The sequence below is a fragment of the Narcine bancroftii genome, chromosome 14, assembly GCF_036971445.1.
Source record: "Narcine bancroftii isolate sNarBan1 chromosome 14, sNarBan1.hap1, whole genome shotgun sequence".
NCBI classification, from domain to species: Eukaryota; Metazoa; Chordata; class Chondrichthyes; order Torpediniformes; family Narcinidae; genus Narcine; species Narcine bancroftii.
This window is the reverse complement of record NC_091482.1, coordinates 36560477-36577067: the sequence shown is the minus strand read 5'-3', so window position 1 is coordinate 36577067 and position 16591 is coordinate 36560477. Positions and strand designations below refer to the sequence as shown.

General features: G+C 47.9%; 1 protein-coding gene across 1 annotated transcript in view; it reads right to left on the bottom strand.

Moving 5' to 3' along the window:
* Nucleotides 1–12301, bottom strand: part of LOC138749673 (cytochrome P450 2D15-like) — a 70890-nt gene extending 58589 nt beyond the window's left edge. The window contains exon 1 of the mRNA XM_069911393.1: nt 11988–12301. Within this exon, the coding sequence (XP_069767494.1) occupies nt 11988–11990 (3 nt within the window). The 5' untranslated portion in view covers nt 11991–12301. The remainder of the gene's footprint in view (nt 1–11987) is intronic.
* Nucleotides 12302–16591: the final 4290 nt, after the last annotated feature.

Genomic DNA, 16591 nt, shown 5'->3' with positions numbered 1-16591 from the left:
GGGGTGGCGGGGGCGGGTCTGACCGTGGACTGGGGTGGCGGGGGCGGGTCTGACCGTGGACTGGGGTGGCGGGGGCGGGTCTGACCGTGGACTGGGGTGGCGGGGGCGGGTCTGACCGTGGACTGGGGTGGCGGGGCGCGGGGGCGGGTCTGACCGTGGACTGGGGTGGCTGGGGCGGGTCTGACCGTGGACTGGGGTGGCGGGGGCGGGTCTGACCGTGGACTGGGGTGGCTGGGCGCGGGGGCGGGTCTGACCGTGGACTGGGGTGGCTGGGCGCGGGGGCGGGTCTGACCGTGGACTGGGGTGGCTGGGGCGGGTCTGACCGTGGACTGGGGTGGCGGGGGCGGGTCTGACCGTGGACTGGGGTGGCGGGGGCGGGTCTGACCGTGGACTGGGGTGGCGGGGGCGGGTCTGACCGTGGACTGGGGTCGCGGGGGCGGGTCTGACCGTGGACTGGGGTCGCGGGGGCGGGTCTGACCGTGGACTGGGGTCGCGGGGGCGGGTCTGACCGTGGACTGGGGTCGCGGGGGCGGGTCTGACCGTGGGCGGTCTGACCGTGGACTGGGGTCGCGGGGGCGGGTCTGACCGTGGGCGGTCTGACCGTGGACTGGGGTCGCGGGGGCGGGTCTATCCTTGGTCTGCAGGGCGTAGGCGAATCTATCCATTGTCTGGGGCCAGGGAAAGAGGGAGGGTCTGATATTGTTTTCTGAATAACTTATTTGCTTCATTTATGAGAAAAACACACAGAAATGCTGGGGGAAGTCAGCCGGTGTGGCAGATTTAGTAGGAGGCAAAGCGACGTTACCTGAGCCCTCATTCACGGAATAAGCAGAGAACAGGAAAGCTCCGAATAAAGACAAGGAGGTGGTGGGGGGGTTCCAGGCCAAAAAGGAGAAATGAGAACTGATTTTGGCTCTGTGGGAAAGGTGACTGGGAGAAGTGGGGGGTTAACAAAAGGCAGAGAAGTCGCTGTTAAAGCCACCCAATTGGAAGGTTCCCAGTCGGTTGCTTCACGATCGGGTCTGGGGACACCAATAACCCTGAAGGTAAGACTCTTCAAAAGGCAAGACGTCACAAACTGTGATAGTACATACCTATCACCAATGTATATAGTTACAGTATCAGAGTGTAATGATTGTGCTTACAGCGATTGGCTGAAGCTAAGCCACGCCTACTGTCTGGGCCTTAAAGTGTTTGTGTCCCTAGCCAGGTCTGATCATTCCGGACTGGTTGGCCACCTGTGAGGAGGTCCTGTCTTTTGCTAATAAAAGCCTTGGTTTGGATCAACAAGTCTTTGGTTCTTTCGACGAGCTCTACACAGACAAAAGCCTTCCCACTTTTGAGTACATCGACACGCTGTAGGCTGTGTCTCTGCGCACTCGCCATATTCCGGGGATGGGACAGGGTCTCGTTTTGCTTGGGGACCCCCACGGTTTCAGGGCACCTTTTAACCAACTGCAGGGCAAGCAGCTTTGACTTTAAAGGGGCCCGCAATTGGGCCCCTGGTTCATGCGTGGTGGAGGGGAAAAAGGGCCGGCTGGAGCATGCGCAATGGTGGGAAGTGCGGAACCCTCCCCTCAACTCCTTTTCCTTTCCCACCTCTCTTCCCATCCCCCTCCCCACCTCCCTCTCCTCCTCTCCTCCTCCTCCCCCTCTCTCCTCCTCCCCCTCTCTCTCCTCCCCTCTCTCCTCTCCCCCTCTCTCTCCTCCCCCTCTCTCCTCCTCCCCCTCTCTCTCCTCCCTCCCCCTCTCTCCTCCTCCCACCTCTCTCCTCCTCCCCCTCTCTCCTCCTCCCCCTCCTCCCCTCTCTCCTCCTCCCACCTCTCTCCTCCTCCCCCTCTCTCCTCTCCCCTCTCTCCTCCTCCCCCTCTCTCCTCCTCCCCCTCTCTCCTCCTCCCCTCTCTCCTCCTCCCCCTCTCTCCTCCTCCCTCCCCCTCTCTCCTCCTCCCCCTACTCCTCCACCCCTCTCCTCCTCCTCCTTCCCTCCTCCCCCCTCCCCTCTCCTCCTCCCCCTCTCTCCTCCTCCCCCCTCTCTCCTCCTCCCCTCTCTATCCTCCTCCCCCTCTCTCCTCCTCCCCCTCTCTCCTCCTCCCCCTCTCTCCTCCTCCCCCTCTCTCCTCCCTCCCCCTCTCTCCTCTCTCCCCCCTCTCTCCTCCTCCTCCCCCTCTCTCCTCCTCCCCCTCTCATCCTCCTCCCCCCTCTCTCCTCCCTCCCCCTCTCTCCTCTCCCCTCTCTCCTCCCTCCCACATCCTCTCCTCCTCCCCCTCTCTCCTCCTCCCCCTCTCTCCTCCTCCCCCTCTCTCCTCCTCCCCCTCTCTCCTCCTCCCCCTCTCTCCTCCTCCCCCTCTCTCCTCCTCCCCCTCTCTCCTCCTCCCCCTCTCTCCTCTCCCCCTCTCTCCTCCTCCCCCTCTCTCCTCCTCCCCCTCTCTCTCCTCCCCCCTCTCTCCTCCTCCCCTCTCTCCTCCTCCCCCCTCTCCTCCTCTCCTCCCCTCCTTGCCAGAGATGCTGCTCTAAGTTGAAATAGTTTTAATTCGCAAAAATTAGCTTGTTTTCCTGTGATTTCCAGTGGCGTCTCCAGGGGACACAGTGCATCGGACAAACACTGGAATTGCCCCCCTCCCCCCCCGTTAAAACTAAACTTACTCACGGTGTCAGCTCAACACTGGAGCAATGCCGTCTCCCTTACCCATGATCCTCCACGCACAGGGAACCACTCTGTGTCTCCCTGGCGCTGGCAGAGTGGTCCGGCTGCGTGGGGGATTGTAGGTAAGGAAGATGACCATTGCTCCCGCGTTGAGCCGACGCCGAGCGCTGCTGCACATTGGGACCTGGATTGGGGTGGGGGGCAACTCTCAGTGGCTTACTGTGCAGGCCGGCAGTGGCTGGGATGCCACGTACCCACCGTCTGTGTTAACCCTGATTCAAGGTGATAATTGGCTCAAATCGCTCACCTTCATTTACCACCTTAACACAGTTGATCAGAGATGCTGCACAAAGGTCAAAACAAAAACATTTCTCATAATTCCTGGAACATAAACTCAGGGGCCTTGAAATTATGAGGCCGGAGCATTTGCTCCTCTTGCTTAATCCGGCCCTGCCTGTTGTTATATATTGAGGAAACCTGGGACTATTTTATGCTAGAGCAACAACACGAACACTGTAAGAGCCACATCACACTTGAGAGTGGTCCATGTGCAGTGAGAGACATTGTATCAATACATGACCCAGTAGCTGGATGTGAGTAATCTTTGGCTTGGCTTCGCGGACGAAGATTTATGGAGGGGGTAAATGTCCACGTCAGCTGCAGGCTCGTTTGTGGCTGACAAGTCCGATGCGGGACAGGCAGACACGGTTGCAGCGGTTGCAGGGGAAAATTGGTTGGTTGGGGTTGGGTGTTGGGTTTTTCCTCCTTTGTCTTTTGTCAGTGAGGTGGGCTCTGTGGTCTTCTTCAAAGGAGGTTGCTGCCCGCCGAACTATGAGGCGCAAAAATGCATGGTTTGAGGCGATATCAGCCCAATGTGGCAGGCACCAAGAGATTTCTTTAGGCAGTCCTTCTACCTCTTCTATGGTGCACCTCTGTCATGGTGGCCAGTGGAGAGCTCGCTATATAACACGATCTTGGGAAGGCGATGGTCCTCCATTCTGGAGCCATGACCCACCCAGCGCAGCTGGATCTTCAGCAGCATGGACTCGATGCTGTCGGCCTCTGCCATCTCGAGTACTTCGACGTTAGGGATGAAGGTGCTCCAATGAATGTTGAGGATGGAGTGGAGACAACGCTGGTGGAAGCGTTCTAGGAGCCGTAGGTGATGCCGGTAGAGGACCCATGATTCGGAGCCTAACAGGAGTGTGGGTATGACAACGGCTCTGTATACGCTTATCTTTGTGAGGTTTTTCAGTTGGTTGTTTTTCCAGACTCTTTTGTGTAGTCTTCCAAAGGCGCTATTTGCCTTGGGGAGTATGTTGTTTATCTCGTTGTCGATCCTTGCATCTGATGAAATGGTGCAGCCGAGATAGGTAAACTGGTTGACCGTTTTGAGTTTTGTGTGCTCGATGGAGATGTGGGGGGGCTGGTAGTCATGGTGGGGAGCTGGCTGATGGAGGACCTCTGTTTTCTTCAGGCTGACTTCTAGGCCAAACATTTTGGCAGTTTCCGCAAAACAGGTAATGAATGTGCTGTTAAACGTACAAGCCTTTCTAGTGTTTTTTTAAGACCTCCGATGGTACCACCCAGGCACAATATGGAGGGGGGGGGGGGTGGGGGGGGAGGTGGCGTGATGATGTAGGAAGAAGATGTGGGAAAACACCTCCCCCTGGCAGAACTACTTGAAACCCGATTTACAACTTTTGAAAAATTTCTACAAGTATTTAAAGTATTGGTGAAGATCCTTACCTTACTGCCACGAGGAAAATTAAAGCACAGATGGGGGAAAAAACAGCAGTCAAACAGTTGGGAAGTACAGAAGAAACTTGGCATACCTTACAGAATGTGTTCAGCTCCACCCCGGCCCCAGCGAACGTCCATAGGTAAGACCTACTCCACGCCGGCGCCAACCTTGCATCCAACTGCGCAAGATGGCGGCAGCGATGGACAACGACCTTCTCCAGATCAAGATGCTTTGCACATGCACACATTGCTTGTACGGGCCCAGGCTGCAGGGGGGACCCGACCTCCACCAACCTCGTGATTCTTGGCTGGATTGGGGGGGGGGGGGGGGGGTGTCTGTCCACAGTCAGATGGCCCCGATTGCCTTCCCAACAGAGGAGGAAGAAGAGGAGCAATTGTTGGAGGAAACTGGAAGCCTGACTGAGGGTAGGCCCAAAGTTAAAAAGATCTTCATGCTTCAATCGGACTCTGCTTCTTTTAAATGACATAGTCAAACAAATAGGGAATTTGGCAATGCAAATGAATCAGGGATTTACTGAAATGAAGGGTGCAATGTCTGAAGTAAGGGGAGAAATGTCTACTATCAAAATGGATGTGAATAAATGTTTGTGAGCTGTGGATAAGGTTCAAGATAATTTTTTAAAAATTGAAGAGATTTTTTGACTTTAAGGATGAAATGGATCAATATAAAGAAAAACATGGTGGCAGCGGTGGGATCGATCGAAACCCACACCATATTGAAAAAAAATTGAAACAAACACGGAGAGAAGGAGACAAAGAAAAAGCCCCATGATCTGATTACCAGTTCTGGAGAAGAAAGTGGCAGTAGCAACATTGCACCCAGTAATGGACGGGGAAGCTGGTGACATCGTAGAGGCTTTCAAAAAGTTCAAGCAGAACCTGGCATTCAAAAGTTTCCTCAAGGGAGCTACACCAGAGGAAAAGGTTAATTACATCCTTCTTTGGACAGGGGAGTGAGGACTAGATGTGTTTAATAGCTGGAAGCTGGTCGAAGAGGAAGAAAATAACCCAGAAAGGGTTATCTCATCTGGAACCGCAATCCAACCATAGAATAAAGCGATACGAGTTCAAGGGATTAAAACAAGAGCCTGACGTGTTGGTAGATAATTTCCTCACAAGCCTAAGGAATATTGCTGTGAAATGCAAGTTCCAAGATATAGAGGAGAGAATAGTTGACCAACTAATCTGGGGAAGCGCTCATCCCGAAATGCAGAAAGCTCTCATGGACAACTTGAAACCAGTAGGTGCCACAGACTCAGCAAAGGCCTTTGAGGGCATTCGGAGGCAAATGCAATCCCTCTCTGTGCAGACCAACACACAGCACAGAGATAGAAGGGACGATGACAAAAAGCGCACACAGAGAAAGCCGCAGGCTTCTGAGAATTGTAGGAGGTGCAGCAGACTACACCCCTTTGACGGCAAGGAATGCCCCACATATGGTTCGAAGTGCAGGACCCGTGGGAAGGTCAATCACTGGGTCTGGTACAAAAAGAGAGAGAAAACTAGAATACTGAAGGAAAGTACATCACGTCGAGGGAAGCAACAGCAGTGATTCCGATACACTGACACTCGATATTGAAACAATACTCCTCCATGAGACATCCAAAAAAGGGAAGGGAGGAAAAGGTGAATTGCACACCACGATCCAAGTGAAAAGAAACAAACTGACAATGTTCATCTTGAAAATAAAGTTGGACATTTGATCACAAAGCAACGACTGTACCATCAGATATTCTTTAAGAACATGGTGAATGTTCTCCTCCACCTGGAGGAGGCACAATAGAATTCGTAAATGTCACGTTCACAGCCTATGGTGGCCCCGTGATTAAACAGCTAGGTAAAGTCCAAATAAAAGGCAGACATAAAGGAAGGAGCTTCATAGGCACATTCTTCGACGGACCAGCAATCCCAGGCCTGAATATTTGTCGGGACTTGCAGCTAATCTCTGTAATCTCTGATCAGGGAGAAGAAAATGTCCAAGAGGATTAATAGCGACATCCTGCTGAACAATGCCCTCCGATCACAAACAAGGCCGAGCTCACGGACATGTACCCTGAATGCTTTGATGACACAGTCGGGTGCTTTGGAAATTTTAACCAATAATCCATGCTCCATGGAAGGTGCCAATAGAGCTGAAACAAAGGCTAGAACAGGAACATTTCAACAAAGAAATGGAAGAAAATGAGTGATAGTGAAAGTGGTCGAGCCATCCGATTGGGTGAACGCCACTGTAATAAAGGAAAACCCGAATGGCCGCCTGAGGATATGTCTGGATCCCAAAGACTTAAACCAAGCAGGCAAAAGAGGTCATTATCCAACATCAACACTGAATGACATCACTTCTGAACTAGTGGGAACCAAAATCTTTAGCAAACTAGATGCAAAGAATGGATAATGGAACGTGAAGCTGGATGAAGAATTGACACTGCTCACAACGTTCAATACTCCTTTCGGCCGGTACAAGTTACTGCGACTACCTTTAGGCCTAAAGGTGAGCCAAGACATCTTCCAGCAAAAGATAGATGAGACATACAGGGGATGCAAGGGCACCATTGGCATCACAGACAACGTCCAGATTTTTGGCGGAGACAAGAAAACCTATGATCTTTACCTACACGAAGCCATGGAGAGAACAAGAGGGGCTGGCATCAAACTTAATGCAGACAAATGCATCATTAAGGTAGAGGAGAACCAGTTCTTCAGAATGGTGGACACACCTGAAGGGGTCAGGCCAAGCCCACAAAAGGTAACAGCCATTGCTGAAGTGGAACACCCAAAGGACATAAAGGAACTAAGAAGCTTCCTCGGCCTGGTCCAATATATGAGGTCCTTCACCCCACATGTGGCAGACCACACAACCAACCTCAGAGAGTTGCTGAAGGAGGATGTGGAGTTTCAGTGGTCACCATCGCATCAGCATGTGGAAGTGGTCTGCAGAGAAATAGAACTGAGCTACTACGACAGAAAAAAAGCTGCCACATTACAAGTAGATGGTTCCATCAGAGGCCTTGGGGCAGCATTGGTGCATTTAGGAAAACTGAGCCTTTGCATCAAAAGCCCTGACAACAGCAAAGGGAGCTGTTGGCAGTTATATATGGATGTGAAAAATTCCACCAATTCCTCTATGGGAGACCGTTTGTGGTAAAGAGTGATCATCGCCCGCTGGAGCACATCCAGAAAAGGGACCTCAGCAAGGCACCAGCCAGACTACAGAGGCTACTCCTCCGGCTCCAATGTTACGACTTTACTTTGAAGTACAGGCCAGGGAAGGAAATGGTGCTCACCGATGCCTTGTCACGACTTTCCCCAAATGAAAAATACGAAATGAAAGACACAGAGATCATCACCTCGTCTGTGTGACCAGTAACAAATTAAACCTGATTAAAGAAGAAACAGCAAAAGACAAAGAGCTGCAGCTCCTCTCACAACAGCTGATACAGGGATGGCCAGAAAGGATAAAACAGGTACAGCCTATGTCAGTATGGGTCTATCAGGGACGACATATCCCTGGAAAATGGTGTACTGCTGGCAGGGTCTCAGCTGATAATACCAGAGACAATACAAAAAGAAATTCTCCAGAAAATACACCAAGGCCAGATGGGACTGGACAAATGCAAACTTCGAGCAAAGTCAGCAGTTTACTGTCAAGCATGTATAAGGACATCGAAAACATGGTGGCTACATGTCCAGCAGGCCAGAAATACACAACAAAAGGAAGAGGTGATTCCCACTGAAATACCCGCCAGGCCAGGGCACACTGTGGGAGCAGACCTATTCACAGAAAACCAAGAGTGGGATCTCATTGTGTCCTGCTACTCTTCCAAATTCCCTTTCATCAGGAAAGTGAAGGACCTGAGAGCACCAACCATCACTGCTGCAGTACGAGCGCTCTTCACAGAACAGGCCATACCCAAACAAGTGATATGCGACAATGGGACCCAATTCACATGGCGTGAATTCAGAGAAATAGCTGCAGAATATGGGTTCACCATCACTACATCATCACACATCACCCCAAGGGCCATGGATTCACTGAGAGGCAATTAAACTCACTCTCACTAAATGTCGAGAGTCACTGAAGCCTGACATGAAGTCCCTAGCAGAATTTCTGAATGGCAGAAAGTACAAAACAACCCTGCCAAGCAAAATCTATCCACCAGGTCACCAAGAGGAAATAAGTTGACGAACATACAAGAGGGAAATCGTCAACATTATAACAAACATTACCAGAACTCTTCACAGGGCAGCATGTGCATGTTCAAGATCCAGTGATTAAAACCTGCAGTCCAGCAATGGTTGTTAGGAAAGCTGAAATGCCAAGGTCATACATAATTGAGACAGAATCTGGCAGGAACAGGACCCACATTCGCCCAACACCAGATCGGACACGAAAAGCTCCAGATGCACCAGCAGCTTCTGTAATTCCAACATCTTGTGAGGGACACGAGAAGAAACCCCGACCAACAACACCACAACGACTGCACAGCCAGCAGCAGGAGAAACACAGAACCAAACAATTGCCTCAAGGTCTTCTTTCTTTGGCTTGGCTTCGCGGACGAAGATTTAAGGAGGGGGTAAAAGTCCACGTCAGCTGCAGGCTCGTTTGTGGCTGACAAGTCCGATGCGGGACAGGCAGACACGGTTGCAGTGGCTGCAGGGGAAAATTGGTTGGTTGGGTGTTGGGTTTTTCCTCCTTTGCCTTTTGTCAGTGAGGTGGGCTCTGCGGTCTTCTTCAAAGGAGGTTGCTGCCCGCCAAACTGTGAGGCGCCAAGATGCATGGTTTGAGGCGATATCAGCCCACTGGCGGTGGTCAATGTGGCAGGCACCAAGAGATTTCTTTAGGCAGTCCTTGTACCTTTTCTTTGGTGCACCTCTGTCACGGTGGCCAGTGGAGAGCTCGCCATATAACACGATCTTGGGAAGGTGATGGTCCTCCATTCTAAGAGGTGGAGAAGCAACATCCTCCCACCAGTGCGATTCCGCTGAAAAAAATATAGAACTGCAGACGTGTAAAGAAAATAGTTCATTCTTAATTGCAATTGCAGATAAAGAAACAGTAATGATTTTTAAGTTGTAATAAATTTTTAAAATGTTAATATTTTAATTTTTTTTTAAGAAGGAGGGATGTTAGATAATGAGGAAACCTGGGACTACTTTATGCCAGAGCATTAACACTAAGAGCCACATCACACTTGAGAATGGTGCATGAGGAGTGGGAGACATTGTATCAATGCGCATCCCAGTAGCCTGACATGCTGTAAACTTACAAGCCTTTTTCATGTTTCTAAGACTTCAGATGGTACAACCTGGACATAACACTTGTTGTGAGGATGCAAGTGAAACAAGCTGCGCTCCACTGGCCCGCACTCGTACTGCGTATCCTGCTCACAGGCCTTGACGCTTCAAATGCTGTTGATGGTTGCGCCCCAACCACCTCTCCCCAATTCACTTGCCCTCACTCAGTTCCCCTCCCCTTCCCCATTCAGGGTAAAGGAATGGAAACTACAAAGTAGGGGAGGGGGCATGGTACCCCATGGCTGGGGACTGCCTTTAGGGTTGACATCAAGGGGGGTTGAAGGAAGCATTCGCGAGCACTCCCCCTCCAAGCAAGGTGCTGTGCCCCCCCAATATGGTCACAGCCATCGCTTGCCAAACCCAACCCCACCTCTGGCTATTGCCTAACTTGACGCACATTAGTGATTCTCTATCCGCCCCCTAGCTGTGCCACTAGCAGCTAAAGATGCTTGACACCATAAAAGCAGTGGTCTGGGCCCCTATAGTGGAGGGGCGGATGATGAGCTTTGTATGGTACCTCCCTTTAACATGCTAATGCCCCTCTCTAACATTTGTTCTGGTGCCCACGCTGACTGTTCATCACCAGGATGAAGGAGGCACCCCTTCCCCTCATGGGCAGGGGGCACTGAGGCACAACCCCGCTCTGCAGCCAAGAGGTTTGTTCCTGGCACCAGGTCATCCCCCTTTCATCCATCGACAGCGGATATGCACACAGCCCTGGGTACTGTGGGGCCGTCTGTATGAGGAACAGCCTTTGTTTTGCCCATGGGGGACTGAGGGTTATTGCTTCCCACTGGACGGAACTTCAGGACACAGCAGTCTGAGCAGCAGGAAGTGGGGGGGGGGGTTGGGGGTGGTTGGCGATCATAATGATGGATTACTCAACATGCCATTGCAGCTGATAACACCTGACCCCCTCCCCCCCCCAGCCTGCAGGTAAGGTGGAGGGATCCATCCCCATTATATTCCGTCCTCTTTTTTGTAAAAATATATGTTATTTCACATGTACATTATTGCACAAATATACTGGAGTCACCAAACAATTACTATACACAAACCACAAAAAATAGTTATATTAAAAAATTGCCATCCCTGTCAAGGATGACGTACACATTCGACGGTACCCAATGCTCCCAAAGCCCCTCCATGGCTCCTGTGGACAGCACATGCTCCTTTTCCAAAGACACCCGGGCGCAAACATATCCCTGGAAGATCTCCTGCACTTCATTGCTGGGGGAGCCCTGAGCCACTCGCTTCCATGAGCCATGGATGAACAGTTTGGCCAGGCCCAGGAGCAAGGCGATCAGGATGTCTCCCTTCCTTCCTGCCCCCTTCCTCACTGGGTGGCTAAAGGTAAAGAGGGTGGGGCAAAAATGCAACCAGAATGTGAGGAGTAGCCTCATCAGAAAGGCAAAGAAGGGTTACAACCTCACACATCCAATGTACATGAGGTACACAGTCTCCTCCTGTCCGCAAAAGTAGCAGACAGCTGGGAGATCTGTGTACTGACTCCAAAGCTTTTTGCAGGGCACCGCCTGATATAATAGCCTCCACACCAGGTCTCTGATGTACAAGTCCTCAACACGGAATGTCCTCGCCATGGGGCCATGCACTGTCCTCACCGTATGGCCAAGCACTGTCCTGACAGAGAGATAGTCTGTGACCAGGTTACTGCTCTCCCTTTGCTGATGAGAGCACGTTGCTGTACTCCATGGGAGACATGCAGTGAGCCACACTTCTGCTTGACCAGATATCTGGCTGCTGTGACTTCATCTCCCCAGTGCCAGTGTGCACTGTTCTGTGCAAAGAGGGACAGATTGCTGGCTCTGGGGAGAGGAGGGAGGTGGAAGGAACCTGTGATTCAGGGTCGACCAGTGGCTCAGCTCCAGGTCTGAAGCTTTGAAATAATGGCGAGCAGTTGGAATGCCAGGAGATTATTGCACCATTGTCACTCTCAATGTATTGATGTTTCCAATTTTACCACCTCAATCGCCCTTACCCGTGCCCAAGTCTGGCCATCCCTGTGTCATCAAGGTGTGTGGAATCAAAGCAAAAAGTAACAGCCTTCCAGCAACTGGATTGTAGGATCACATGGAGTTGGAACATCTTCTGACAGGGAGGTGGGGTGGGGAGTTCTTACTCATGGTGCCGTATATCCATCTGCTTCATACTCACAGCCCTCAACATCTGCCTTCTAAATCTATCTTTGTCCTCTTTTGTCCTCTCATCAACCTGAAGCCCATTTAACAATCTAAGACAGTACAAGAATGTTGAAGGTTCTTACCATGAAGAAGGGCCCAGGCCCAAAACATTGGTTACACCTCCTGTGCACGCAACACGACCGGTTGAGTACTTCCACTACAACCACAGCAGGTGCAGACTTTTGTGTTTCATACCATTATCTGAGACAGAGCATTTTCCTGTTGCATACTTCAATCAAAGGCTTTTGTATACTTCAAAAGACTCCATGTTTCAATTTACAGTCACAGCAATTCATTGGATGCCCCATAATTAGCATTAGGAGGAGTCCTCTTTCTCGTCATTATGAACTCTGCTGTGATACCATGGCTGGCAAGACTCACACTGCTTATTTCACAACAGCCCTGATCTAATCAAGTCAAATGCGAACTTTGTTCTCCACACAGTGATTCAGTTTTCCGTTTTGCACTCAGAGAGATAAGCTCCTCCAAACACACACCATGACCTGTAAGGTGAGGGACAAGAGTAGTTAGTGTCCTGACACATGGGTGGAACAACACTGTCATTGAAATGCAATGAGTTCCCATGCAGTGTCCAAGTTCTGACATCATTCAGCCTCGTCCATCCCTCACTGACCTCTTACAGAATTAGTGGCATTCCCATTGTTAAAGTGAAGCAGAAGTTCATTGCACTCAATTGATTTTATTGCCATTAAAAATTTACACAGTGGGGTGGCCTTAAATGCTTTTGACAGTTGACGTAAATTTAGAGGTTAATGATCTGAATTTTACAGATCCAACAGCATTTCCACCATCTGTGTAGTACAGGAGGTTACTGGACCTCCACACCACACGTGAATCTCTCCGCACATTTAACGAACCACGGACCCCACGTTACCTGCAGAGAAGGGGATGAAGGCTTTTAGCTTCACAAAGTTCCCATCTGAGTTGAGGAAGTGTACGGGATTAAACTCATGTGGAGTCATCCAAATGTCTTCATCGAACAAGGCCGAGGTAAGGTTTGGGATGATGGTTGTTCCCTAGAAGTAATTTAAGGAGACGTAATAGTCAAGAATATATTTGCAATAGGCCCTCGGTGTTGAAGAGAAGCCCATAACATGTGATCCTGTTCTCTGGCCTTTAGGCTGAGGGGTAGGACTTGCAATCCCAGGTGACTGCAACCCATCAAAGATAGATGCCATTCCACAATATATCCATCCTTATTGCTGCCTGGTTTTATGGCCAATGAGCAATACTAGGGAAAACCATTAGCAGAAGCAAAAAGATCGGAGGCTGCACCTCATGCTTGACATCACATATCCCTGGTGGCACCGACAATATATCCTTTGAGCAAATATCCTGATCATGTGTCCAGTGACATCTACAGGAATAGCATCCCTTTGAACTGATCAAGAGCCCTCTGCCTAACTGTAGGATGTCTCTGGCAGCCCATTCCAGGCAACAGAAAGCTTGCCCCACACATCTCATTTAAATGACTCATCATTAAACACGTATCCTGGAAGGGGAGTCACGTGATGGAGTAGTGGCCGGACGGTGAACTCCAGCCCTCTCCAGAAAAGTCGGGAAAAACAAGAGAAAATACAAAGGCACAATAAAAGTTAAAGAAAAGTGAGTATAAAGGTGGAAAGAAGATGGCGACAAAAAAAGAAAAATCAAAATCAACGGTAAGAAGAGAGGAAGAGAAGACAACGGAGGAAGAAAGAGAAGGCCTTACCTGTCCGAAGAGGCCCGATGTGGAGAGAGAAGCCCGCTTCCTCAGGTCGGTAGAAATAGGACTACAAAAATGGCTCGCAGAGCCGAGTAAAAGTGCGCAACCGCTCATGCGCATGAAAAAAAACACACCGACGGGAGGGGGGACCAGCTGGGGAGTCGATCTCCACAGCCGGCAACGACAGCTGCAGAACACCTGCAGCAAGAAGAGACCACAGAAGACAATGGAAACAAGAAAGAAGAGAAGAAAAGGGCAACAAAGAAACAACAGATGGCCAACCCAGAGGAAGAAGAAGAGGAAGAGTACAGTGAATTAGAAGAAGAAGGGAAAGGCAAGGTAAAGGATATACTTTCTCTTGTTAGAGGATACATGGAGTCATTTAAAGAATGGCAAACACAGGAATTTAATGATTTAAGAAGAAGAATAAACAACACAGAAGAGAAAGTGAATAAAATAGATATGACCTTAACAGAAATGGGAAAGAAAATGGACAAGATGGAAGAGCGGGCAGTAGCAGCAGAAATGGAGGTAGAAGACTTAAAAAAGAAATTCGAGGAATCTAATAAAAAAACTAAAGAGGCACAAGAACTACTAGCTCAAAAAATAGATATAATGGAAAATTATAACAGAAGAAATAACATAAAGATAGTGGGCCTTAAGGAAGATGAAGAAGGCAAGAATATGAGGGAGTTTATAAAAGAGTGGATCCCTAAGACCCTAGGATGTCCAGAACTACAGCAAGAAATGGAAATAGAAAGGGCACATAGAGCATTGGCCTCTAAACCACAACCACAACAAAAACCAAGATCTATTTTAGTAAAATTCCTAAGATATACTACAAGAGAAAAGGTACTGGAGAAGACAATAGAAAAAGTAAGAGAGGGCAACAAACCACTGGAGTATAAAGGGCAAAAAATCTTCATTTATCCAGATATAAGTTTTGAACTCCTAAAGAAGAGAAAAGAGTTCAATACAGCAAAGGCGATTTTATGGAAGAAAGGGTATAAATTTATACTAAAGCATCCAGCGGTATTGAAAATATTTATTCCAGGACAACAAAACAGACTATTCTCGGATCCAGAAGAAGCACGAAAATTTGCAGAACAATTACAAAAATAGACTGAGGGATGAAGACGGGTAATGAGAGTAAAAATGATCACGATTGATATGTATGTGGGTAAAGACAAAAATAGACTGAGGGATGAAGACGGGTAATGAGAGTAAAAATGATCACGATTGATATGTATGCGGGTAAAGAGGTATAAGAGTGAATAGAGACAATGTGCATACGTGAATGTATCTGTACTTAGAGGAAAATATAGATAGTATAGACAAGAATTAATAAGGGAAGGTAATGGAATAGAGAGAATAAGGAGGGAATTAAAAGAGTGACCTTTGTGACATATGAAAAGTGAAATCTTTTCTGGGGGGGGCGGGGTGGGGGGAAATAGCGGTCACTGCAAAATCAGTTGACGCTTGCGAGTGGATTCGCAAATCCAAATGGAGAGGGGAGATGTGGTTGTCCGACAAGGGATAAAGGACAACTCAGGAGGGGAAGGGGAGATTGGGGATAAAGAAGATAGAAATAGGAGAATAAGGAAAATGTTGGATGTTGTAGGAATGTTGTCTTATAAAGAGTTGAAAATAAGAAAACAGAAATGGAAAAGGAGGAAAGGTAATGATGGAAAAACGGAAAGAGAAGATAAACAAAATATAAAATGGCTACGCTGAACTATATGACTTTAAATATTAATGGAATACATAACCAAATTAAAAGGAAGAAACTACTAAATTTACTGAAAAAGGAAAAAAATTAATATAGCATTTGTCCAAGAAACACACTTAACTGAATTGGAGCACAAGAAATTAAAGAGAGATTGGGTAGGACATGTAACAGCAGCATCGTATAATTCAAAAGCAAGAGGAGTGGCTATATTAATTAGTAAAAAGGTGCCATTTAAAATAGAAGAGGAAATAATAGATCCAGCAGGGAGATATGTTATGATAAAATGTCAGATATATTCGGAGTTTTGGAATCTACTTAATATATATTCACCTAACGAAGAAGATCAAAAGTTTATGCAAGATATCTTTTTGAAGGTAGCTAATACGCAAGGGAACATACTAATAGGAGGGGATTTCAACCTGAATTTGGATCCAAATATGGATAAAACGGGGAAAAAAATTAACAGGAAGAACAAAGTAACCAAATTTATAATTAAATCAATGCAAGAAATGAAACTTTTGGATATATGGAGGAAACAAAACCCAAAAGAAAAGGAATACTCATACTACTCGGCTAGACATAAAACATACTCAAGAATAGACCTATTTTTGTTATCAGCTAGTATGCAGGATAGAGTAAGAAAAACAGAATATAAAGCGAGAATGCTATCGGACCATTCACCCTTAATATTGACAGTAAAGCTAGAGGACATCCCTCCAAGAATGTATAGATGGAGATTAAACCCCATGCTACTTAAAAGACAGGATTTTAGAGAATTTATTGAAAAACAATTAAAAATGTATTTTGAAGTAAATACGGAATCAGTGGAAGATAAGTTTATACGATGGGACGCAATGAAAGCATTCATTAGAGGGCAAATAATAAGTTATGTAACCAAGATGAAGAAGGACTATAATCAGGAAACAAAGCAGTTGGAAAGGGAAATAGTAAACATAGAAAAAAAAATAGCAATGAAGGAAGATACAACTAAAAGAAGAGAATTGGCGGATAAAAAAATAAAATATGAAACATTACAAACATATAAGGTAGAGAAGAATATAATGAAGACAAAACAGAAATATTATGAACTAGGTGAAAAAATGCACAAAATCCTAGCATGGCAGCTTAAGACAGAGCAAGCTAAGAAACTGGTATTGGCATCAAGGAAAAAAGACAAACAAATTACATATAATCCAAAAGAAATTAAGGAAAACTTTAGAGAATTCTATGAA